Raw genomic sequence first — 24,620 nt, 5'->3', positions numbered from 1 at the left:
TAAGCACACACTGGGAAAGAGAAAAATACTGTGTACTCCATGCTCTGTTTGAAAAGTACCACCTGCAGTTCTACTTGGGGGCAAGAAAATGAACAGGGATTTAGGGATTGTTCCCCAGTACACAAAGTTAAGTGATTGCATTTTCACATACATCGTGTATTACGTCCCATAGTCCTAAAATAGAAAGGAATATCAGAAGAAAGAATAAAAGCAGGGTTTGAGAAAGGTAATGCTGAGCAACAGGAGCTTCAGAAAATATTCAAACGTGGATGGATATCAAAACAGACCTAGAAGATTAAAAACAACAATGTATTTAAACTCCTGCAAAGTTAAACAACATTAAAGTCCAAAGAAAAGTTATAACGATGAAAATTAATTCCAAGCAAAACTTAAAATTTACAAGAATGTTTTGGTTTATTAGGATGTCAACACACATCATCACCTAAACCTTCTTTTAGGTATCAAAAAGACTTCCAGATCCTCGTGATCCACAGGTCATTCAAAAGAAATTGCAATCACCTCCCCATATCCCACTGGACACTTGTTTTCCTGTGATCCAGGTATGCCCACAGACAAGGAAAAGGGAAAGCATCAATCACTGCCAACTTTGCAGACAAAGGCACACGGTATATTTGCTCTTCTATAACCTCCTCGTGCCCATGGTATAGAAGTTATTTATCTGCTTTTTGGAGAGATATAAACTCATAATTAACAGGTGCTCCAGTGACCCTACTTACCCTGCAAATATGGAAATTACACACAGCAAACGCCTGTCTTTGACATTTATAAATGCTTCAGCTTACCATGTATGGCAACAATCACTACTTCAGCACAGGGTTATTAAAGAAGACTTTTTAGCTCCATATGTTATACATGGCTTAGAAACTGGCTTTGTTTTGTTTTACAGTGTGAACTTCATTATCTGAGACTGGGAGGAAAGGGGATTTACAAAGCAGCAACTGCCAACTCAATAGGTCAGCTTTTGCAGCATATTCCAAAAATCAAACTTGGTTAATCTGATGACAATGGAAGTATTTCTATTGACTCTAATAAGCTTTTGCTAAGCTCTTTTCTAAACTCCAATTAGCACTTCAGAACATGCTCACCTATAAGACAGCGAGCTTGACTTCACTCTGCATCACACCACTAACAGCACTGGTAATGAAATTCCAGCTGCAAGAGTAAGATCTTCTTTGGATTTGCAGGTGAAAACTGACAGTAGAATCTAACTGATGATCATGAGTCATGCAAAACCCATAAAAAAATGTAATTCAGACCATGTCCCTTTTAGTCCTAGTTTCTGAATACCTACCAAAACAAGATATGAATTTTTTTTTTTTTAAACTGAGAATACCTGATCAAAACTTAATGTAAACAAACTTTATGATGCCATTTTTACAGTCCTTTCTTGTAAAGGACCAATACTTGCAAGCCCTCAAGTGATCCTGAAAATTAAGGTCAGGCTAGTTGCTCAAAATGCTACAGAAAGAGATGGGATGACTAAAGAGATGAAATGGGATTTCTCATTTGAAGGGCCAGCAGTATTCCTTCCCCCTGCAACTCTCTGTGAAGACAGTTGGTTGAGGAAAAGCAGAGCTCTCTCTCTCACACTTCTCAGCTGGTGGGTATATTTGTAATGCAGCATTATAAAAAATTGGCATTGGCTCCATATGTTGCATGTGACTAGCAGAGCTTATTCAAATTAGCTGGTACTAAAGTACATAAGTACTAAAACATACAAAGCAGAAGACAAAGTCAGGCAGCTCCTTTTATCACTTGCACAGTTTCTGTAAATATCCATCTCTTCCATCTCACCCCTATGGCAAGCAATGAAATTCAAATGACAAGAATACTTAACCATAACATTAAAGGTTTCAGGATAGTTTTAGGTACACACCAGCTTTGAAAACATTTTTACTTCTGCTCCATAGATCATTTAAAACTCCTGTTTGCAAAGCCCCATTTAAGACATCAATCTTTGTGGAAGAGAAGGAGGACTACTGGAAGTAGCCCTTTGGCATTTAATATTTAATGTTTTGCAACTGTAATCAATCTCATTCAGAACTCAGCATGCATTTGGGTTGTTACATATTGGCTTTCTGCATGCAAGTAAAAAAAACAAAAGGAAGCACAGGGGGAAAAAATACACCTATATATTCTTGGTTATAATGATTTTATAGTGCCATGAAAATGGAGGACAGCAACAGTTACTTAATTGATTTTGCAAGTGCAACAGGATAAACTCAATGTGGTCCTGAATTACCTTATAAGAGGTTGTTACTCTTTGATGGATGTCCCACTCTTCATTGTCTTCACTGTTCATAATCTTCTGTGCCCATGTGTGTCAAACAACCTGCTACCCCTTAAAAAAAATGGTATTTCTTGTTAGTTGTAAAGAATAAAAGCCAGAGGTTTACTTACTTTTACTTTGTTTGTGTGTGAGAATGCTATATTTTCATGCAGCTATGTCAGAAAAGACCCAAAGTGTGTTTCCTACCATTATCAAAGAGTCCTCCAGAGGCTGGGGAGGGCAGAGTTTGCTTCTGCCATATGAGGAAAAGGCTACAGAGAATATTTTATGGAAGACAAGAAAAATGAGGGATGTGCTTCCTCACTGGAGTGTACCTTGAAGAAATGGTCTACACCCTTCTCTAATAATTACGTGTATCTGCCCCTCCTGTATGGAACAAGATTGGATACAAAGGTTACAGTAGGTATTTCTGCCTCACTGCTCAACACCTCCCTGTGGGAGTCAGATGCCAGGAAAAACATTCAGGATCCATTTAGTTCTTCCCAAACTACTTTTGTGGGGTTTTTATTTGTTTGTGGGGGTTTTTATTGTTGTTTTTGTATGGGGTTTGGTTGTTTGTTTTTTTTTAAATCTCCATCCCATCTCTGTTTCCCTAAGTAGAGAATAAAACCTGAGCCCACAGACCATTGAGTTGTGTCCTTCAGCTGCATTGGCAGAGCCACCAGCCTGTCTCCTCTCCCTCATGTGACAGCTCAAGCTGACACACGCTGTGTTTCACAAACAGGTAAAGCCACCTCCACAATGCAAGAAAACCACCGGCTCAAAAATCTTCACCCTTTTCTCATATAGAAAAACCAGCCTTTTAGAATCAAGGTTTACCAAGAGCCAGTTACAACCCCAGTGCAGATTCCTCCTTCAGAGTAGCCCCTCCTTCTCCCCCTGTCACCTGCAGTCAATGGGATCAGTCCCAGCCCATTCCTCCTCTACTCATCACTGTTAATTCACTAATTCTTTGTACACCTTTATCTGACCTTTCATTTCCTTTGGCTGCAAACTTTTAGTGAAAGGCTCCCTTATCTCATCTGAGCGCTGCAATCATGTAATAAACAATAAAACCATTAAATACTTAATTGTACAGCTGATCACACAAACCCAACTGTGACTCGTTTCTTCTGCAAATGAGTTGCACCAGAGCAGTTCCACGAACAGTGCGGCTCTTGGATTAAGTTGAAATTTCTGCCACTTAATGCAACATAAAATCATCCTTTCGCAATGATAGCTCAAAGAGGAGGATGAAAAAAAGCCCTTTTTATCCCTCTTATGCACATTTTCCAAGAGCTTTGCTTCCCAAGATAAAACATACAAGGTCTTCAGATATGCTTACAGCCCTGCACAAAACTGCACTGCCATGACCTAATTTGATCACATTTCTAGCCTTGTTTTTTTGCATAGATGATCAGTCGTTCACCTTTTTTTTTTAAATTTTTGCATGATTTTCACTTTAAAACCCACACATTTTTTATTAGCTGATGCAAATTAGAATTGCACTGACTTCACAGACTACAGACAAGGTAACAGATTGCTCCACTAAAAAAGTAACAAGCTTTTTCCCCCCAAAGGAAAATTAGCTGCATATGGCAAGAGTAAGATCTGCAACTTTAATAAAAATAAGTCATATTTAGTAAGAGTAAAGCTCCCTCACTCAATGACTTAACAAAGTTTGATTAAAACACTAATAATTATAGTAGAGGCAGCACTAAATAAAAATAATAAGACAAACATCCTCATTATCTATTGATAATGTCTCATGTCGTCAAAGAGATCTTAGACTTTTCCACATCAATGTGTCACTTCTTTAAAGTCACTGCAAACATCATGTGGAAAATTAATTCCAACATATGTATACACTTACTTTAAAGAAAGTTAAAGGTTGGTACAAAAAGCAAGACCTCAAAATTCAGTATTTTGCTCATTCACACGGCCTGACAGAAAGACCTGATTCCTAAACTCTGAGATACACACCCAAGAGCAGAATAAGGCCCATAAGTTACTGATGTCAGCCTAACTCGGTACAACAAGGGAAGTGTACCATTCCACATGACATTTAGTATCTGGCATGGACCTCATCAGTGCAGATCTGAGTTGCCTGTGGTTGAAGTATTCAGAGACATTTAAATCAAATAAACAACAGAAAAAAGAAAAGCCCTGTGAATAAAGATAATCACATCAGCCTTCATTAGTCTCACTACTCACTTCTCCTACCCATTTCAAAGCTTGAACAAGCTAAATGTGGTCTCACTCACATAGCATTTTAAAAATGGTCACTGTGTTTTTGACAAACTAAACACAACCATCATTTCAGCTGTCACTCACGCTCCTATTCCAGGAGCTCTTCAGACGAGAGAGTAGGGCAAACAATTGCGTTGTCATTTGCATTCTCACATCACAATCGTGAAGTTTGCAAGTAACACGCAAAATATCAAAATTTCACAGAGCCTTATAATCCCAAATACATTTTCTGCTGAAAGTTCCATGCTACAGCCCAGACACCAAGCGAGGTACCCCTGTGGCTGAGATGAAAATCACCAAGCAACACATGTGAGTTGCTGGGCCTGAAAGCAATGAGTTAAGAGTGCATGAATCCAAAACACCACAGAGGAACTGCTGCTTCAAAGGAAAGAAGCCTTCAGTCCTCAGAAGCTGTCATTAAAAGTTATACATTTGTCATGAGAGCTCCTGTAAGGCCAGCTCATAACTTGGACACACGAAATTTAAAATAACCAAAAAAGTTAATCTACAATGCCCCACCAACTTCAGGTGTTTCTAGAACTAGAGGTGGTGTTGTTACACACCAAGAAGCAGCTGTTGTGTTGTTACACTCTGCAGGTGGGTGAAACTGAAGCACAGAGGTGTCATTTTACTACAATTATCCATCTCACTGAGAGGCTGGGAGGTCTGACTTTGGGCCTGATGGAGAATCGGAGACATCACCCAGCTCAAGCAACTTCAGGTCTGCAAACCTGAGGGAAACTTCACCTTCAGCAAGCACAGCAACCACTCACCATCCTCAGCACCCCCACCCATACACTGGCAACCTTAAGCACAAGCAGAGCCCCAAGAATAAAATCCTGCAATTCCTTCTGAAGGCGGGACCTCCATGCTGATGCTAAAGCAAGGCCTTCCAGCTCTTTTTTCAGTAGAGAATGCTGCATCAGGTCCACACAGCAGAACCTCCTCCCTCAAGATGTGCACTGACAAACTGCAGGGAGCTTGTGCTCTGCAGCACGCTTGGAGATCCTCGTGTACCAAGCAAAAAATAAAATACCAATTCTCCAACTTCCAGCAGTGCTATCATTAAGTTTTAAACAGCAAAAGCCAGATGGAAGTTTAGCCTTATGAGTAATTAATTTGTAGCAAGTGTTAATTGCTAAGACTTATGTATTTTCATGTGATTTACTATCATTAGAGCACCCAAACACCAACACTGCAAGGAATGACAGGAGCAGGAACCAATGGTGAGTTCAAACCACATTAAAGGAGCCACTTCAGCCCTAATTCTCACAGCACAGCTGATAAACCAACTGAGTGCTGCTTACAGGGTTTGTGTCATTCAACAATCCCTAGAAGTACATTTGATACATATTTCTATTTAATACAGCCTGAAAGAATCCAAGTGGACAAAACTTGTTGGATGTCCTTAGTGGACAAAGCAAGATTTTCACTGTGATAGTATCATTCTGTAAGCATTCCTGGAACAAAACAAAACCATCCCTCAGACAGCACATTTCCTTTAAGGGTTGAGAATTCACAATGAGGAAAAACAAACCTAAAATGAGCATATAGCCAGAAGACTAAAGCTTTCTCTAAAGGGCTGCTATACTGGCAACATGCTGCATTTCTACCAGGGATCAAGAGCAGGACTCCAGTATATCAGTGATCTCTGTGCCTTGTTTCAACCGTGTGCAAATTTCTGCCAGAAGTTAATTCCCTGATTCCTATGAACTCAATTCCAGTCTCTGCATCTGAATCAAACTTTGCTGCACTGGCATTTCACACTAGGAAGGAACTTCACAAATCAAACGAAAACTTAGGTCTCCTGTTGTGAATAAATCCCAAAGATCCCATGAATTGTTGGCACCAAGAGGTGTTCTGTCAGAGCAGCTACAGCCCTGATGTGAGAGGCACTGGGTGGGTTGGGAAAAGGGAGTTATAATAAACTAAATTCAGATGAAACAGCTGTGCAGTCACTGCAATGGTAAGTTTGTACTGATGCACATCTGCCTCACCTATCAGCAGGAATATCCCTCCTGGAATCACACTGGGCACGTCCACATGTTCTGCCATTACTCCTCAGTTATCAAAATAACATGGAAAATTTCTTCCCTGCACTTCCAAAGTGCGCCTCAGGATTTGTTGCACTAGTGTTACAGAGGGATTTTCTATTTAATCTTCAACACAGAGCAAGCACTTTTTGTCTTAATCTAAAGACATCTGTATTGGAAAAATGATCCAGCCTTGACCAAGGCTGTTGGCAACAAATACTGCTGTTCCTCCTGCAGGCTAATGCTCAAAAACAACTGATTGCCAACAATGAACAACGTTTTGGTACAGTCAGTGACATCTCTGAAAACACAACACAGACCAGAGGGACCTCCAGGGAGGGCATCTTAGCCAAAAAACCAAGCTCACCTACATTTGAAACAGACTAAAACGGCTTCAAGACAGACCCTGCGTTAGAAGAAGGCGCAGAGACTCCATCCTTTGGAGCACACTGACAGCAGGATGCAGAAAAAGTCTGACTGACATCATTCACCCCCCACTCTCTCTCCTAGGATCCATTTCTTCATCTCACCACGTAAAACACGCAGTTCTCCCTACGAACAGCTCTCCTCCTGAAACAGAACCTCCCTCCTACCAGCAGCACTGGTTTTCAGGACTCTTTTCATTTTTTCCCCTTAAGCACCCAACAGCATCATCCTCTTCTACGATCTCAGCCCAAAAAGTAAGTACCTGAAAGCAGACACCACCCAATTAAATTAATTTCAATTTTTGCAGCTCCGTTACAACACACACACAATAAAGTGACCCACACAGGAGAGAGGTATGACTAAACCAATGCAATGCAATTACCATGACCGAGCCCAATAAAGATTTTAGAATCAAAACAGAAACAGAAGCAGTGCTGAACCCATACATTTATGGAAAGACTTAAAGAAAAGACCCTTTTAATGACCTAGAGCAAAGTATTTTTAAGTGACACCCCTGAGATGAAGACACAAAACCCCCATTAAGCAGCAATTCATAATCAAAGCAACATTTGCAGAATAATTTTGGAAAATTATGAAGCGTTACAAGAGGAACTGTACTTCAAATGGGATTCAGAGCTTTCGAACTTTAAAAGGTCAACAGCAAGTAGGTTTTAAAAGAACAAAGAAATCTAATGCTACCTATTCAAATCCATAAAAACACAAGAGGCCCAAATCCCAGCCAAACCATGTGTCTAGGATGACTCTGAGAGTCTAAATGAATCATCACCTTTCTGGGGGCTTTTTGAGTGCTGTTTTCTCTCTTCTGTGTTATTTTGTTCTTTGGAGTCACTATTTTTAATTCTCCTTTAAGGCAGCTTAAACCTAAAAAAAATAAAAATAAAAGTAGAACTGAGCCACACAATGACATAAAAGAGAGAAATGAAGAACAGAATTGGTTAATACAAAAGCAAGAGCTGGGCAAAATAGGAAGAGCCTTCGCAAATTTGGAAGGAAAGGGGTTATTCATCAAAATCGGGATCTCTCCTGGAAAAGGAGGACACTCTCCCAGGATCCTAAGGAGCTGAAGGGATAATAACGGCAGGACCGCTGCCCTGTCAAGGCAGCTCCTCCAGGGAATGGAAGTAAAGATAAGTGCAAAAGAATGGGACAGGAAGTAACCCAGAAAGCTGAGCTGCTGGGAAACCAAACCTCTCCCTCGCAGGAGTTCACGCTCCAGGAGCCGTCAGCCGCGCGCACACACACACAGACACACACACAAAAAGCCGGCCAAGCCCCGGCGCACAGCCCCAAGGCCCGGCGGCCGCCGAGGCAACCGGGGCGCCGCCGGGGGCTGGGGACGGGGACCCCCCTCCGCGGGCAGCCCCGGGGGCGGCCCGGAGCCCGCCGGGGGAGCGGGCAGGGGCGGCGGAGGGCTGCGCAGCCCTTCCCAGAGGGAGCGGCGGGGCGCCCCTCACAGCCCCGCGCCCGCCGGAGGGGCTGCCCGGTGTGGGCGAGGGGAGGCCATGGGGTCGCGCCCCCCCCTCCCCGCGCCGCGAGGGACCCCGGGGCAGCCGGGGTTACCTGCGTGACCCGCGTGCCGGAGCGGGGCGGGCCGGGGGCCCCGGGCGCGGCCGCCCCCCGCGCTGGCGGCGGCGGCGGGCGGGGGGTCGGGGGGGCCGAGCCGAGCGGGGACACTTCGCTCCGGGCCGCCCCCCTCGGCTCGCGGCGGGGTCGGCGGGCGGGGACTGACCCGCGCCGCGGCCAATCCGCGCCCGCCGCGCCGGCCCCGCCCCCGCCCGCGCGCCGCCGCCGCGCCGCCATTGGTCCTCGGGCTGACGGCGGGCCCGCCCCCGCCCGCGCGCCGCCGCCGCGCCCCATTGGCCGCCGGGCTGACGGCGGCCCCGCCCCGCGGCTCCGCCCCGCTGCCGTAAAGCCGCGGAGGAGCGGGGGGGGGTGGCTTTGCGACAGGGGGCGGCGGCGGCGATTCCGGCGCTGTGACGGAGCGGAGTTCGGGCCTCGCGGGCCGCCGGGGGCGGGTGAGTGGCGAGAGTTGCCTGGCAGTGCCCGCCGGGCAGCGGGGCGGGGACGGGCCCGGGCGCTCCGCGGCTCAGGGTGACTAAGCGGGGCCGCGGGCGTGCGGGCGGGAGGGGGGGGGCGAGAGGCGTGGCCTGGAGTGAAAGAGGCGGGGCTCTTGTGATATGGGCGGGGCTTGATTGTACGGGGGCGGGGCTTTGGGGAGCGAGGGGGGAGCCCGTGAGGGGCTGAGGGGGGATCGGGCGGCTGAAGGAAGGGTCCCCGGGTGGCTGCGGGGCCTGGGGGTCTCTGTGGATGCCGGGGCGGGAGGCCTCGGCCGCCCTCAGCCCCGCAGGCCGCGGCTGTGGGGGCTCGGGTGGATCGGCAGCTCCGTGCTTGCTCTGTCACCCCGCGTGTCGCGGGTTCCGATGAGTACCCAGAGCTGGCGGGGGTTTGCGGCCGGGTCTGGGTCCGTTCCTGCTGGTGGTGACCGAAGGTGCTCGGCGGAATTGCAGCCGAAGCGTCCGGCGTGCTGCGGTGTCACAGTTAACAGGGTTTGCGCTGCCCGGGTTGTTTGCAAGCTCTGGAAGGAAAGGACACTGATTTAGAGGCGTTTACAGTATTTCAGCACTGAGCAGAAGCTTATTCTTTGAGAGATGGGCCTATGAAGTCAGTGCAGGTGCATGGAGTCCGAAGTGTATTTTATTCCTTAAATGCTATGATCATCTCATTATAAGGAGATGATCCAGAGCCTTCAGAGTCATACCTGAAAGTCATGGACTGAGGTTTCATTTAGCTTTATTAGACTTAATTTTTAAATGAAAATAGGATGGAGTTTTGGATAGTTTTTCTAGAAGAAAAGGCCTTAAAGCTCATCTCATTCCATCCCCTGCCGTGGTCAGGGACACCTTCCATTATCCCAGGCTGCTCCAAGCCCTGTCCATCCTGGCCTTGGGCACTCCCAGGCGTCCTGGGGCGGCCGCAGCCTTTCTGGGCACCTGTGCCAGGGCCTCACCCCCTTGCGGGGAACGATTTCTTCCTAATTTGACTGAACTAACATTGCTGATAGCACAGGTTTTTTTTGTTTTTTTTTTTTTTTTTTTTTTTTACTAACGCAAATGGCTTATAGTGACATGCAGTACATTTCTTCCCTCATTTCTGTTTGCAGCTCCACTTGACTTTGGTTTTGATTTTAAAGCATTATTAATGACAAAAGTAACATACAAAACTCCTTTTTTTTTTCTTTGTTTCTTACTTTCTGTGTAGTTTTCCTTTCTGTCTTTTGCATGATTAGTCTCTATATAAGGTTTTTAGAACTGTTCCCTGTTGTTTATGCAGGAGTCTGGCTCTGTGAGGCGTTGCCCTAATTGGTTTTTAGATGCTGTTGTGAGTAACTCAGATAAATAATACAAACAAGGGTTGGAGTTTGTCACTGCTTTTCTTTACTCTTCAGCTTTGAGCTTTTCACTCTCGTGCTGTGTCTGAAACAAATTTAGTCCTTGTCTGATATTTTCTCCCTCTTTGAAGTAAATGCCTTCAAAATAAGCCCCCTCACTTTTCATTTCCTTCAATGACTTATGTTTGTGAACTGTTGTCATGTGTGAGTGAGACATATCTTAGAGATGCTTTTGTGAAATTTGCAAATTAATGGTGGGACACAAATGTGTTCTGGGGGGATCCAGGAAGGCACAGCCAACATCATGTGGTGGGGGTGAAATCTCACAGTGGGTGTCCTAGAAAAGTTCTGAATCCCTTCTGCCTTGACCACCTTGCTGGATCATGTGAATTTGTGCATGAGATCTCTTCATCTACCACACAAGGTGATAATTCAAGCTGATCTCACAAACAGGAGTAAACGTGTTGAGATGATTTTCCTTTGTTAGGTATTCATTTAGGAAGAAATAAAGCTCAAGGATGGGAACAATAGCTATATAAAATATTCAGAGTGATTTCTGAAGACATTTTATGAGGTTTCAGGTCATAAATTTCCACCTCAAGTAGAATTCTGAAAAGATTCTGCAAATGAAGAGGGAATTTATTGCCTGAAATACCAGATTTATTCTTAACATCCAGCAAAATGTGGAGTATGGGAAAGGATGGGGGAAGGGTTCTTGCTTCCATCAGGTGAGGAGCATGCTGTAACATTTTGGAGTTTCCAGGTCAGCCCTTGCTGAATGTGTCTTTAAAAATACCACACCAGAGGGAATTGTAGATTACTCCTTCATGCTCTCAAATTTTAGTTTCTTTTCCGAAGGAACTGCTTCCTGATGGTGGGAGAAGTGATGAGTCAGGATAGCCCATCTTGGGCTACCTCTAATCCTTTGTGCCTTTGGGAAGACATTTTGTCAATACATGCTTCAGTTGCAGTGATAAAATCAGGTTGTAAAAATGAAGGTGTAATTTTCATTCTTTGATATTGTTTTTAAAACTTGTCAGGATTATAAGCTAGAATAGAAATGCCTCATATGCTGATTTGTACAGTTTCATTCTTTTCTAATATTCTGCTCAAAAGAAGTAGTAATTTAAAATATTTGGTGTCATGACAAATGCAGGTAAAACTGATACACAGATGGGAAGATCCTTAGAATTTCTTACTTTTTGGAAGAGTGAACTGTTTTCTTCCTTTGGTAAGAAAGGGGAAATGCAGTATTTAAATAAAAGCCAACTACAGGTGGATGGCTGCAGGGTTCTGCCTGGAATTCTACCTGGTTGATTATGCCAAACTTAGAAATGGGGATCCAAAAAGTATGCAATGTATGAAAAAAAAAAAAAGAAAATTCCTATAATCAACTTCAGTTCCACTCCTAACTTCACTGTAGATACAGGTGATGAATTTGTTGGTTTTAGTTAAAAGAGGTCTGACTAGAGAGCATGTTAAAACCGCTCTAAAAAGATAAATATTACAGATGAGCATCACTCTAAATATTGGTGAAAAAGAAACCCTGGTGTTCTTAAGGATTTTTTTTTTCTGAGAAGATGGGGTATCTGTCTGGCCATTTACATACTGGCCAGAATATTGTGAGGGCTTAGGTGCTCACACTTCATGCAGAGATTTGAATTCTTAGTAGCTCTTCATTTTAAGCTGGAGCAAATAGTCCAGTGCTGTGATTGAAAGATGTCTTCCATTGACATGGGGATAAAGACTTATTTTTTTACCTTTCCTGAATGTTTAAATGTTTGTATTGGCTCTTCATAAATTTTACACTCAAGATTTTAAATTATTGTTTAATTTTCAGCTTCTTAGTCACTGTGCCCTTAAGGTCAGCCCACCTTGAGCCTGTGTGCAGCAGAAGTCAAGACTTGTCCTTCCTTTGGCTTCCTTTTTTTTTTTTTTTTTTGAGAGCTGTTTCCAGTTCCAGCCTCAGTGGAGCAATGAGCATTGCCAGTTCAGAGGAAAATTTGCAGCTGAAATGTTATGCCTGTTTTTGGAGGCCTCTGTCACAAAAGAGTTTAGGTTCTACTAGTTTTAGCAATGTAGAGGAGGATTTAATCCAAGTTCTCATATCTTTAGAAGTAGCCCCTACTAATAGTCATCTTTGGGTTTGTTGATTCCAGCTAATGAACTTTGGTGTTGGTAATATAATACTGGAACTGTGAACTTCTTCCCAGCATGGTAATTCTTCATTTTAATGTCTCACTGAGACAGTTTTGTGCAGCTGAATTTGCATTTTCAAAACAAGTTTAATAATTGTAGCATTAACTCTAAAAAAAATTTGTTCCTTTATGTTTTCCAGTTGCTTGCAAAGTAACAGCAGAATTTTTTATTTATAGGAAACTTAGAAGAGAAATGCCCAGTGGTGCTTCTGTTTCTCTTACTGGATGAAAGTAACCTGGAAGCTGATTTGCAGTGAGCAATCAGTGAAGCCACACAGCATCTTCTGGAATATTGCATGATCTCATCATGAAGATCTCTCTCCTGCAGCAGATGTATAAGGACGTCCTGGCAGGCATTCCCCTAGCAAGGGAAAGCCATCATTATTCCTCTTTAATTAATCTGTGTGTTGAGCAGCCACCAGAAGGAGATGAATCCTGTCATCAGCAGCATCTGCCATCTACTGCTGGTGGCACGGGGAGCCATCAGGACACTGATATGGCAGATGTTGTCCCTGCAGCAGATGATTTATCCAATAGCTTTGCAAACATGAGCTCCTCGTTCTGTCCACGAGAGGTGATGCTGCTCCAGCTCACCTTGATCAAAATGATGGTGGCCAAAGCAGAGTCCCAGGAAATTGAACTCCACACGAGACAGAAGTACTGTGAAATCTTTGCTCTTCTGAAGGAGGCGAAAATTGACTCAAAATTGGTAACTTCTGAAAGATATTTTTAGGAAAGGAGGAGCAATAAATAGGGATGTGCCTTAGATATTTTTCCTTTTCTACCTGTCTCCAGATTCACCTGCTCGGATCTGATGATCGGCTGTTATCTCACATGGCCTCACAAAGTTTGGCATCTCTTGTGCATTTCCAGCTGAAGGAAGAGGTGAGTGTGGCATCATTTCCCAGCTCAAAGAATGGCTTAGTGAACCTGTGCCTGCAGGTTGTTCCATTTGACTCTACAGCCAAGTTTTTCCAGTGTTTGTATTTTCTGAGGAACTTTGTCAGCTGTGTTAGGAGGAGCCTGGAGTATGGAAGGCAAAGAGATCAGATGTGTAACAGAAGCGTGGAGTGTCTTTAGATATAAAAATCTGGAATTTTATGAAACTCATTTAAGGTAAAATGGGTGTAGATGACAATCTATCTAAGGTTGCAATACAGATAATTAAAAAGCCATGATCTAGACTATCAGTATTTTTACAGTTCCTTGGTATGGGTTGGGTGATGTAGTAGATAAAAATAAATAACCTCTTGGAAGTTAATAAAATGCTTTGGGTGTATGCTCTTGTTTGAATAACCCCATTACTTGAGGGTTTTTTTAATTTGCTATATATTTAGTGAATATGAATTGCAGCCTCCATAGTAGCATCCTGAACACAGATTTATTTCGTAATTATGTTTGTAATATTTATCACGAAGTTGTCTGGGAATTAGGAATTCAGATCTGGTCTGTCTACGGGATTATCTGATTTTTGGGTAGGTCACATGACATTAGGAGGTTTGGTTTTCCATTTTTGGAACGTACAGATAATTTCTATTGCATGCATATGTTGCTTCATGTTTGTAATTAAAGACCTAATTAATGGCCCAGGACAGACCTTGTTTCTGCCTGTGTTTTGTCTGTGCCTACATTTCAACCTTTTTAATACACAATTTGAAATCATTGTATTATGATTTCATGTAATTTGCATAACAACTGAGAGCATACGTGATTGGGTTTTGAATCATTTTTCTTAGGACGCCTTAAATGTCCCGTGGCTGAGCTTCAGCCTGGCCGCGCTGCTGGGATTCCCCGGGAATGCGCGGGTGGCCGATTGCCTGTGGACTCTGGCAGCGATTCTCAAGGAGACGCTGAAGGACGCGCTCGTGGCCCGAGCAGGTACCGGCGGGGCCGCCAGGAGGAGCAGCTCACCCGGAATTCCTCGGGAGTAGTTGGGCTCCGGGACACCCCTTCCCTTCCTTATACAGGGAGTGCCGGAGTGCTGTTCAAATGTAGTGGTTTGAACATATTTATATTCTGAAAGTAGTCACAACATTGATTAATTTCTTATTTACTGATTTAGCTGTTACACTGCAGGTCAATAATGTGCCTCTTGTTGCTGTAGGTGCTCTGAAGAAGTTGTTGGCTCCTCTTGATGCAGTGCTTGAAGGATTTTATAGTGCCATCCTGCTCCATCATTTTGACAGTCGGCGCTACACTTCACCTTATTCTGAAGCTACAAACAATCTGAGCAGTTTTATAGATCTGCTTGAAGCACTTTTGGTTTCCAGAATTGAACTGGAATTACCGCTCAGGTGCCAGAGAGTTTTATTTTTGAAAGTTTCTTATGTCCTCAATGTTATTAGCTCATCAATTCCTTATGTAATCAAGAAGAAATTCATTTTGCTCCTTAAAAAATGTGTCCTTTACAAATCCAGAGAAGATGCTAAAGGTGGATCAGTGTTCTTACAAACCCCATCTTTGTGTGAGGATATGCTTGCACTGAGTAATGTTGTTCTGCAGGTTGTGAATTTGACTTGGCTTAATCAGATCCCACTCAGTGGAAAGTCCAGCTACTTTGGAAGCAGTGAAACTGCTCCTGGACATAATTCTCAAGGTGCTTCTGACCAAACTGTTCTCAGGGCCTTAAGTCTGGTTGTGCTTAAAGCACTGGAATTCAAGATTCACAACTCTGCAACAGAAGCAGAAATCAAAGGTAACAGTCCATTTAAATTTTGTTCATTAAGCAGCAAGAGTTTTAGAGCTTTCAGATTTTGTAGTCACAGCTCATTAAGACTGTAAATAGATTTCAGCTGAATTAGTTGTGGTGGGAGGGAAGAAGGAGAGGACCCACCCAAGAAACTGCTGTTGCTGTGTCCTGCCTAGTTAGTTGTCTCCTTGCATTTTATCAAATCCTTAGCCCTGCAATGTGTTGGGCTTGAAGCAGCTGCATTTGGGATTGAAATTTTTACCTGTTAAGAACATTAAGCCAGCTTGAGAACACCAGGCTCTTCTTCAGCTGGACAAGAAAAAAAGAGTCCATAGCACAAGCATCTACTCTATTCAGGGTGGGGAACTGAAAGGAACTGCAGGTAACACTCTTCTCTGAGGTGGAGGTAGAACTTTAGGCACCATTATGCATTTGTTTTATTGAAGGTACAAGGCATTACTGTCAGCCAAGTAGTGCAAAATGAGGCAAAACCAGCTGTGGTATAGAAAGGTAAATAAAAATAAGGAAGCTCCAAAGTAAGGTACAGGGAAATTGTGGGACACAGAATCACAGAATGGCTTGGGTTAGAAGGGGCCTTAAAGATCATCCAGTTCCACCCCCCTGCCATGCAGGGACACTTTCCATTAGACCAGCTTGCTCCAAGCCCTGTCCAACCTGGCCTGGACACTTCAGGGCCTCACCAGCCTCTCAGAGAAGAATTTCTTCCTAGTATCCAATCTAACCCTGCCCTCTGGCAGTGGGAAGCCATTCCCACTTGTCCTCTCCTTCCAGGCCCTTGTCCAAAGTCCCTCTCCAGCTCTTTTGGAGCACCTTTAGGTCCTGGAAGGGGCTCTAAGGTTTCCCTGGAGCCTTCTGTTCTCCAGGTGAGCACCTCCAGCTCTGCCAGCCTGACCCCAGAGCATCTCCATGGCCTCCTCTGGACTGGCTCCAGCAGCTCCACATCCTCCTTATGTAAATGGTTGTGTTCTCCACCCTGGCTGACCCTTCCAGTTACCAGGTCTGAGCATTCCTCCCACAGCTGCTCCCCTGGGCTGGTTTGTTGCAGTGAGGAGCTGGGCTGGGCAGGAGAAGGGCAGAGCTGCTGCAGTGCCAGGGCTGGGCTGGGGTAGGAATAATATATTTATTGATTATGTGGCCAAAAATAATTTCTTTCTCAACAAGGGTGAAATTTTACAGCAATTTAAATACATTGAGGCATTTTAGTAGAAGTTCTAGATATAAATATTATTTTACTTTTTATATTTCTATACTAGGTAGCAAGCCTAAAATCAATTTTTAGTTCATCCATGCAAAAGAGCTATGACTTCCATAAGACAGCTTGTGAAACTTTTTCCAGATTTTTGGAAGATGTTATATTTGTGATATCAGTTGCATTCCTAAAGATTTTTAAGTATTTGTAAAGAATATTTTACTTGTGATCCACCTTCTGAAAAATGTATGGAGACTGAGATGGTGTAAGAACAAGTGAAAAGAAAAAGTGTAGGCTATATCCATTTTAGATGTCTCTATGAAAATTCTTTCTCAAAGAAACACATTCTCCTTTCTTTTCCAGATTCATGACACAAAAATGAGGTATTTTAATTAGATTCAAACACCCCAACTGTCAAGAGGAATTTCAATCTGAAAGGAATGGTACTTCCTTATTTTAGTGACATTTCAGGAAGTGTTTAAAACAAGCACCTAAATGCTTTAATATGCTAATTTCCCTTCCGGGAAGCTGCTTGATCTTCTTGTTATTAACATGGATTAGAGTGGCTTAACTTCAATTAATTTCAATTTTGAGAGTCATTTCCAGGTTTATAAGGAAGAGTTTCAGTCTGAAGAGTAATTATTAATAACAAGGATAATTTGATGTTCCTGTTATTTGCTGGGAGGGTGAAAACAAATCTTAAAGTAAAATGTTAAGGAAAATCACGTAGTGATGCAGTAAATAAAACTGATTTCAATGTTGCAGGAATATTTTCTGTTTTCCAAACACTGAGTTTGCTGTGTTACATCAAAAACTGCTCTGTAGCATCTCATTAGTACTGAAGGTATAAGGTTTTTGACTTAAGGGAAAGAGTCTCTGTCTAATGAACACGAAGTGTTTTTTATGGGTAAGCCACTGCACTAAAACGGCAAGAACTAATCTATAAAATTTGATGCTGTGATAAATCAGTTGAGCTAAGGAAAGAACTGCATTCATGAACTGTGATGCACTGTTAATTTAAAAAAAAAATGAGTGTGTGTTGTTTGGCAATAAAAATATATAGCAAAGTTCATGGTTTTGTTTTTTTTTTTTTTTTCCAGGAGACTTTGAGAGCTCCATGTCCCAGCTGTTGGTGTTCTGGAGGAGTCATGTAAAGCCTTCCCCACAGTCTCACCCAGCTGGGCATCACTGTGAATGGCTCTCCTTGGTTTTCATGGAGCAAGATGATGACATGTGGGAAGCTGCTAAAGCTTTATTGCTCATCTATTTAAAACTTGATAGGTCAGTGTACTTTTTATTTCTGATGGAACTGTGAAGAATTGTTCTTCAGTGAGGTTACTGTGACGATCCCATTGGTTGCTTTTGTTGGAAGGAAAATTATTTTTTAATTATTTAAACCCCCCCAAAACTCAGGATGATGTAATAATGTGTGGTGTAAGAGCTGATAATTTAAGTATTTTTTGGATGGAGATGGGAGTTGTGAAAGTTTCCTACTAAATAATTTATCATATCCTGTAATTCAGGATAATTGACTTCATGTCTAAAATAGTGCTTACAGATAAAAAGCAAGATTGCTTCCTTACAACACTGAAGGTTTGACAAGAATGGGATATTAGAATTAAACTTCAATAATTCAGGTAGTCTTCAGGCAGAGTTTATAAGGATTGGCCCTATGGGAATTCCAGCTACTTAATAAAAATGGTTCTTGCTGACATCTGAACAGTATTCTTCATGGATTTGTCCTGGATGTACAATGCTTCATTGTTGTGTAAATTACCATACCAGATATTATGCTGATTTATACAAGGCTCTCAAGCTTTAAGTGGGAAGATAATGCAAGTAATACCTTAGACACACACAATTCTTAGACACTTAACTACAAGTAGACTCCTCTTCCAGTGTGTGTAACATTCTGAATAGCCTGAATTCAGGTTAACAAAAATATTAAAATAAGATTGTTTCATATTTATATTAAAGTACTGTTATGTCTTGTAAGTAACTTGTTTTATTGCAGAGGGTTTCCTAAGAAGTGCCCTTGAAGGCCTGCTTTAAGTGGTTTGGCTTCCTGAGCTCTCTTTATCTCTTGGCCCCAGCTGCCTTCATTCTTTCTCACTCTGATAGAAAAACTTCTCTTTTTGTTCTTACTTTTTCCACAAAATTAAAAAAAAAAAAAAAAAGAGAGCAAGAATCCATCTTCTGGATATTACTGCTTTAAAAAAAAATGTAAATTTCCACTAAATTATTTCCTGGCTTACTTTTCAGGTTACGGTGTGGTGCTGCTGGTAACCTAAGCCAAAAAGAGGAGGAATCCTGGCAGTTCCTTGTGCATGCAGGTGGATATAACCCACACTGTATCTTTTTATTTTTTCTGGAAAAGATTGCATTTGATTCCACAGTACTTCTAGATTTTTTGATTTCGTCAGAAACTTGCTTTCTGGAGTACTTGGTCAGGTACTTAAAGCTTCTTGGGAAGGAGTGGCATCACTTTGTAGATGTCTGTAACCATTTCGATACCAGGCACAGCACTTTCCACCCTGTTTGTTCTGTCAAGCCACCCCACCGAGGAAAGCAAAGCTGCGTGACAGGGGAGAGTTTGCAAAATGCTGTTTTGCAAACAGAACCACAGACTCCGATGGCTTTGGCTGCTTCTCACGATTGCCCGGTGTTTACAGCACAGCGGGGCGGTAATGAGGCTGCAGAGTGGAGCCGGTCTGACTCACTGACCGGCACTGATAGCGCGTCCCTGCTTGGCTCTCTTCAAAGCCTGGTTAATTATGACAGCTCAGAGGACTCGGAGGTGGAATCAGATGGAGGTGGAAAAGAGTGCTTGGTAAACACAAAACAATTGCCTGCAAACAATGAGGGTGAGGTGAGGAGGAGGGAAACTGGTTGCAGCTGTAGAGATGATGACCGGAATCCAGGCACCTCTGAAATGTCGCATCCGAAACCAGAGGGATCTCCTACCTCATCCTGTTGGACTCGTATGGCATCTCCAGATAACGTTGCTCCCCTAAGAGTAATGCTTCACAAATCAACAAAGTGTTTGGAAGAGCTGCAAGAGGCTATTTCTAGGTTGCAGAGAAGAAATCTTTTCCCATATAATCCATCTGCATTGTTGAAACTGCTGAGCCACGTTGAGAAGATGAGTAAATCCATGAATCCACCATAATCCCAAGTGTTCTTGTGAGGTTTTTTTTAAACAAGTTCACCAGGGAATATTTCCATGAGATTAATGACTTCTTGCCTCATACCTCTTGCACTGTCAGTGCATTTAACCTCCAGCAGGGTGAACATGGATTTGGTTGGCACCCTAAAATCTGGAATTGCATCCAGTGAAATGATCCATGACCTGAGGGTCCTAAGCTCATTCATGGTGTGTATGTCCATGTACAGTACATAAGGATTAGTTGTTGGATATTCAGCTTTTTGTAATAAATAACTCATATGAAAGCATTTCAAAAATACATGATATTTAAAGTATACTTAATGTCATTCTATTTTTGAGTTCATTGCCAGATTGGTAGTGGTTTGTGGACTCAGGGCAAAGTTAATGCAACACTTGACTGCTTAGAAGTTGGGCTAAATAAAATAATACAGCTGGGGACAGTTGACTGTTTATCCTGTGTGTTCTGCATTGGTGCATTGCTCAAAGCAGACCTTCAGATGTCTATATTCCTTTAATTAAAAGAAAAAGTAGATGTGAAATTAAAGGATATATCGTCTGTGGAAAATTTTAGTTGAGCGTTATATCTTTAACTAAGCTGAGTGATGCAGAAGTGACATTCCAACAGAATTTTTTGCATCCATCATGCATTTCCTATAAATATAGGATGTATATTTAATAACTCAGAAAGAGAATTAGAAAGTAAGTGACTCCAGTGCAGTGAGAAGGATATTGAAGATGTTAAATTATTATACTTATATCTTTTATTAGATGTAATTTGAATAACCAGAAGAGTGAGTGTCTGAGAGTTTGCCTGGGGGAGCAAGTTCAGAGCAGGATCCAAGGCAGTTGCACTTAGCAGGAAAGCACCTGATGCTGCTGCATTTAACCTGCAGCTTGTAATGGTCTGCCAAGGGTTAGGCACTGGGAAAGTACTGACAGCAGGAGCACTGGGAAACCTCAGACCTCTTCAGAGCTGTGGGAAGCAGCTTTCCTGTTAGGATCTTCTCTTGCAGGTAAGTGCTCTGCTCTGAGAACAAGTAAGTGCTCTTTTCCCTTTGAATAGAAATTTAGTGTTAAATTAAAATAGATATTGAGCTGAGATGAGCAGTCTCTGGAACAGCTTGCTGACCTTCAAATCTCTGTGGCCATCTTCTAGATTAGTCTTTAGCACTGACTGGTGAATCAGTGCAACTGAGAGAGGAATAAAACTGGGTGTAGCTTATTGGATGACAGCTTCAGGATGACAGCAGTATTTTAGGTAGGAAGGAGTAATCCTCTTCACTGGCATGAAGGAGATCTGAATATTTTGGGTGTTTGCTGTACCATGGTTTCTTCCTGAGATCAAGACAGCTGTTGTGCAGAGGGGTGGGTGGGAATGTCAAGGAATGGAAACTTTTCCATTCATGCCTGCAGTTGCTGTAGTTAAGAGCTAACCCTGGAGTTGTCGAGGGCAGCAACATGCCTGGCTTCTCTTTGTTTGAGCCCAGCTATGCTGTAGCTGCTGAGTTGCTCATTTCTGTCAGGAGTAAAATCCCTCTATGCGTGTTCAGAGCTGCAGCTCCAGACAACTTGGGAACTTTTCATTTCAAACACAGGAAGTGCCATGAGCAAGGTGGTTGAGCAAGAGTTTCTCAAGTTCACAATTTTCAAAGTAGGTAGGTGCTTATATTTCAGTGAAATCCTTTCCACTATCCTCACTCCTTTTCTAATCTAGACTTTGCTGACTAGTTTATTTTAATTGAGTAATTCCATTGTTTACACTGAACATAAGCTTCAGTGTAAAAGATTGTTCAGCATTTCTTGATCTACACTTTGCCAGTTGGAAGCATCTAAATTGCAGCAGTATCTCTGACACTGATAATGATACGCTGAGTGGGAAAGGTAGAGTGGTGTGATAATTGTGGATAAGTCCTTGGCTTATTTGTCAGTGATTACTACAACTATATAAGCTTTCATAAAGAGTTTAGACATCTCAGAACAGTGTGTAGAATGTAGCAAGAAATGTAGGTGTCTATAACCTGATTTTTTTAAATACACCAAATCCAGTTGCAGTCCAATTGTATTTAATTCTTACGGGCTTCAGGCTGATTGTGTGCCCACCTGGTTATTAGAAGTATTAGAAGTCCCTCTGTTTCCCTTCTCAGAAAGCCATTGTTTTAATTCTTAGAATGTTTTAGTTTTAAGAGTGGGTAAACATAGTTTGTATCTGGCAGCTAGATACCTTAATATGTTGATATTTTACTATTTATGACCTGAGATGGAATTGATTTGATGAATCAAGGTTTTTTTATTGCACACAAATTGAGGGTGAACCATGAAGGTGGATTGGACGTCTTTGGCTGTATTGAGAAAAGCAACCATTAAAAAAAAGCACCTTGTGAAAGAATTTGTGTTTTAATTAATTGGTGAGTGTAGAAAGTGGTTTGCTTAGGTTTTGGTTGGGTTTTTTCAATGATATAAGGTTTTTAGGCACTGAAAGTTATTTCATGTCCTAGAACAAATTAATTCAGCTGCAGAACCTGTTACCAGTGTTAAGTTGGAACTTGGGAATTGGGTCAGTGATTACCAGGAGCTCAGTGTGCCTTTCCTTTGGGTATTGATAGCTGTCAACTTTTCTTGTATTATTTCAAAGCAAGACACAGAACAAATCAGGTGACATGTGGACACAGTTTTCTGTCTGAGGACTCCTCCTGAAACAGTTTGCCATTAATGCAGTTGTTTGGTGGAGTTTACCTTTCAACATCAAGAGAATAAGCTGAGCTTTAATGAGGTAAGCAGTTAGCACTAGAAGTTGCTTACAGGTTGTGCTTTTTAAAAATAATATTTTTTAACTTTTTAACGGAATGTTTGTAGAGCTTGACTGCAGCTACAACTGAATCCAGGTGGTTCCACGATTGTAGTTTTTCAAACTGGATTTTCTCCAATATTTTTATGGCTGCTTTCCATTCTGCTTTTAAGACTCGTAGTACAGGTTTTAATCCTGTAATACAAGAATAAAAACCAACCTTGGGAACCTCTATACTTGCAGTACCCTTGTGAAGCTGGGAATAGGGAGCCTTGGTTGTTCCCTGGTTTATCACTGTAGGATAAGCTTTGTTTGTACTTCTTCCAGAGTCAGTCTGGGATGGTTTCTGAAGTCAGTATCAGAGATTTATCACAGTGTCAGTAGGAGTGAATATATTGTGGTCATAACAACGTTACTTCAGTGTGTTTTCCCTTAGAGTTACCCTAATGAGTTTGTAAATTCTTGCTGTATTTTGTTCAACCCTTCTGGGCTGCCTGGTTCACTCTGAAACCTTGTTAGAAGCCAGTTGTGTGTCAGAATGGATGGCAGGCAATCTTTTACTGTCCCTACCTCCACAGCAGGCATGGACTTGAACTTCACTGAGAAACATCTCAGGGATTTAAGCTTTTCTAAGTCATTATCTTCTTAACTGTGTTGTGTAAATGAGTTTATTGCTGATAACTGACAGAGATGCCCTTTAATGCACCAGCTGGCTTGGTGCTGGCTTACATCATGAATGGAAGGAATAAAATATGTTTTATGGTGAAAATCTTGCATGGAATTACAATATCCTTAGTTGTTTCTGATTCCTACTATCCCTGTACTGTAAAACATGAGTTTTGCCAGTCAGCAGTGTCCTTTTAGGGGGGAGATTTGAAAAAAAAATGCAAATTGTTGGAAAAAATAGCACACGCAACCTCAACAGTGAGCACTGCTGAATGTTGGCTTCCTTAAAGTTTGTAGGGAAGGTTTGCAGGCCCATATTCTGAAATTGTCAGGAATTGTAGCTGCTAATTGGAGTTGTCCAAGTATCCCCCATCTCATCCTAGTTTTTGAAAGTTAAAAATGAATATTTTCTGTGGAACTTCAAAGACGTTCCAAATGCCTTTAGCATTTGGAGGAAGTAATAGCCACATATTAATACATGAATAATTATTTGAAGTCTATTTTGCAAAGGAATGTGTATTGATTAAGTAAAAAAGACAAATTACAAAATCCTATGTCCATATTTCTTTCCTTGCTGGAAAGGAAAAAGCTTTATGTTCAAGTGACACCTTCCAGGGTTTGTCAGATCTTGGAGTAGCTTTGTCACTACAGATCTTTCATGGTTCTTTCATGCAGAGATTTAACTGAAACAGAAATTAATACTTTCTGGATGTTTACCTATAGTACTTGGCTTCCTTGATAATATTTCTATTCTTCAAGAAATTTGTGCCTTTCTGCTGACACCATTACAGCTACTGTGAAAGTTGGGCAAAGACCCATTAAGCAGCAAATGCCAAACTCAACAAAATTTTTTAGAAAATTATTTATCTCTTCAGGTGAGAATCCAGTATTTGGTCGCCTTCAGCAGAGCACTGGTCCCTCTAAAGGAGGGTTTCTTCACCTCAGCTAAAATCACTGACCAGTGTGATGCCACTATTTTCTGTACAATTATTTACAACTGTTTTCTGTAATTGTCACTTAGAGCATCAAAGGAATTGTCTTTGTTTCACCAAGCAAATGCTCATATTTTATGTTTTCTGTGGGTGGATAAAGATTGATGGTCCAAGAATCTCCCAGCAATGTAATGAAACGATGTTTGCAGCATTGTCTTACATGCAAGTGTTACAAATTGGTGAGGTTTATTTTCATACTGTTGTTAAACCAGTGCTTCCAGCTTCAAGGATTCCTTTTTTTTTTTTCTGAATCCTATGTTATTCTTTTGTTGGAAATAGATTAAGAAACTCTGAGTTGATTGGATTAATTGTTAAATCTCTTACTGCTGCAGCCAGAAGATTGAGTGAATTCTTCTCCTAGATTTTCAGATAGTGGCAGCACAGGAGTGTTGTTTGGGTGAATTGGTAGTGCTGTAGGTGGAGAGGAAAACGTGACTTTTGCCTTTGTAAATGTACTGGAACGAACTTGGTGGCAGTCCCTTATATAGATAAGCAGTTATATTTGA

General features: G+C 42.0%; 3 protein-coding genes across 12 annotated transcripts in view; 2 read left to right on the top strand and 1 right to left on the bottom strand.

Annotated features, from left to right (window-relative positions):
• The window catches only part of ASB7 (ankyrin repeat and SOCS box containing 7), a 30,080-nt gene extending 21,318 nt beyond the window's left edge, over positions 1-8,762 (bottom strand). The window contains exons 1-3 of one of the 3 annotated variants that reach the window (XR_005258127.1): positions 8,581-8,762; positions 7,787-7,881; positions 2,264-2,362 (exon numbers count right to left, since the gene is read on the bottom strand). The gene's annotated coding sequence lies outside the window, so the exon portion shown is untranslated. The remainder of the gene's footprint in view (positions 1-2,263; positions 2,363-7,786; positions 7,882-8,580) is intronic. The other 2 variants (XR_005258128.1, XM_038147046.1) reach the window with 2 other exon arrangements.
• A 152-nt stretch (positions 8,763-8,914) lies between these two features.
• LINS1 (lines homolog 1) lies at positions 8,915-20,594 on the top strand. Of its 8 annotated transcripts, XR_005258153.1 has the most exons (8): positions 8,915-9,035; positions 12,784-13,315; positions 13,402-13,491; positions 14,343-14,484; positions 14,711-15,301; positions 17,606-17,786; positions 18,768-19,878; positions 20,440-20,594. XR_005258153.1 is itself a non-coding variant. In XM_038147199.1 (7 exons), exons 2-7 carry the CDS (start codon positions 12,914-12,916, stop codon positions 19,672-19,674), a joined length of 2,313 nt encoding a protein of 770 aa, XP_038003127.1. In that variant the 5' UTR covers positions 8,915-9,035; positions 12,784-12,913; the 3' UTR covers positions 19,675-20,109. The 8 variants fall into 8 exon arrangements, 6 of the variants coding, with proteins under 6 accessions (XP_038003127.1, XP_038003131.1, XP_038003129.1 ...); XR_005258154.1 differs by lacking the exons at positions 18,768-19,878; positions 20,440-20,594 and adding an exon at positions 16,869-16,948 and having other exon boundaries at positions 17,606-17,743; XM_038147199.1 differs by lacking the exon at positions 20,440-20,594 and having other exon boundaries at positions 18,768-20,109.
• A 33-nt stretch (positions 20,595-20,627) lies between these two features.
• CERS3 (ceramide synthase 3) overlaps positions 20,628-24,620 on the top strand; it is a 42,864-nt gene continuing 38,871 nt past the window's right edge. The window contains exon 1 of the mRNA XM_038147206.1: positions 20,628-22,441. Coding sequence (XP_038003134.1) covers positions 22,437-22,441 — 5 coding nt within the window. The 5' untranslated portion in view covers positions 20,628-22,436. The remainder of the gene's footprint in view (positions 22,442-24,620) is intronic.

The sequence above is a fragment of the Motacilla alba genome, chromosome 10 (assembly GCF_015832195.1).
Source record: "Motacilla alba alba isolate MOTALB_02 chromosome 10, Motacilla_alba_V1.0_pri, whole genome shotgun sequence".
Taxonomy (NCBI): domain Eukaryota; kingdom Metazoa; phylum Chordata; class Aves; order Passeriformes; family Motacillidae; genus Motacilla; species Motacilla alba.
This window is presented reverse-complemented; position numbering and strand designations above follow the sequence as displayed.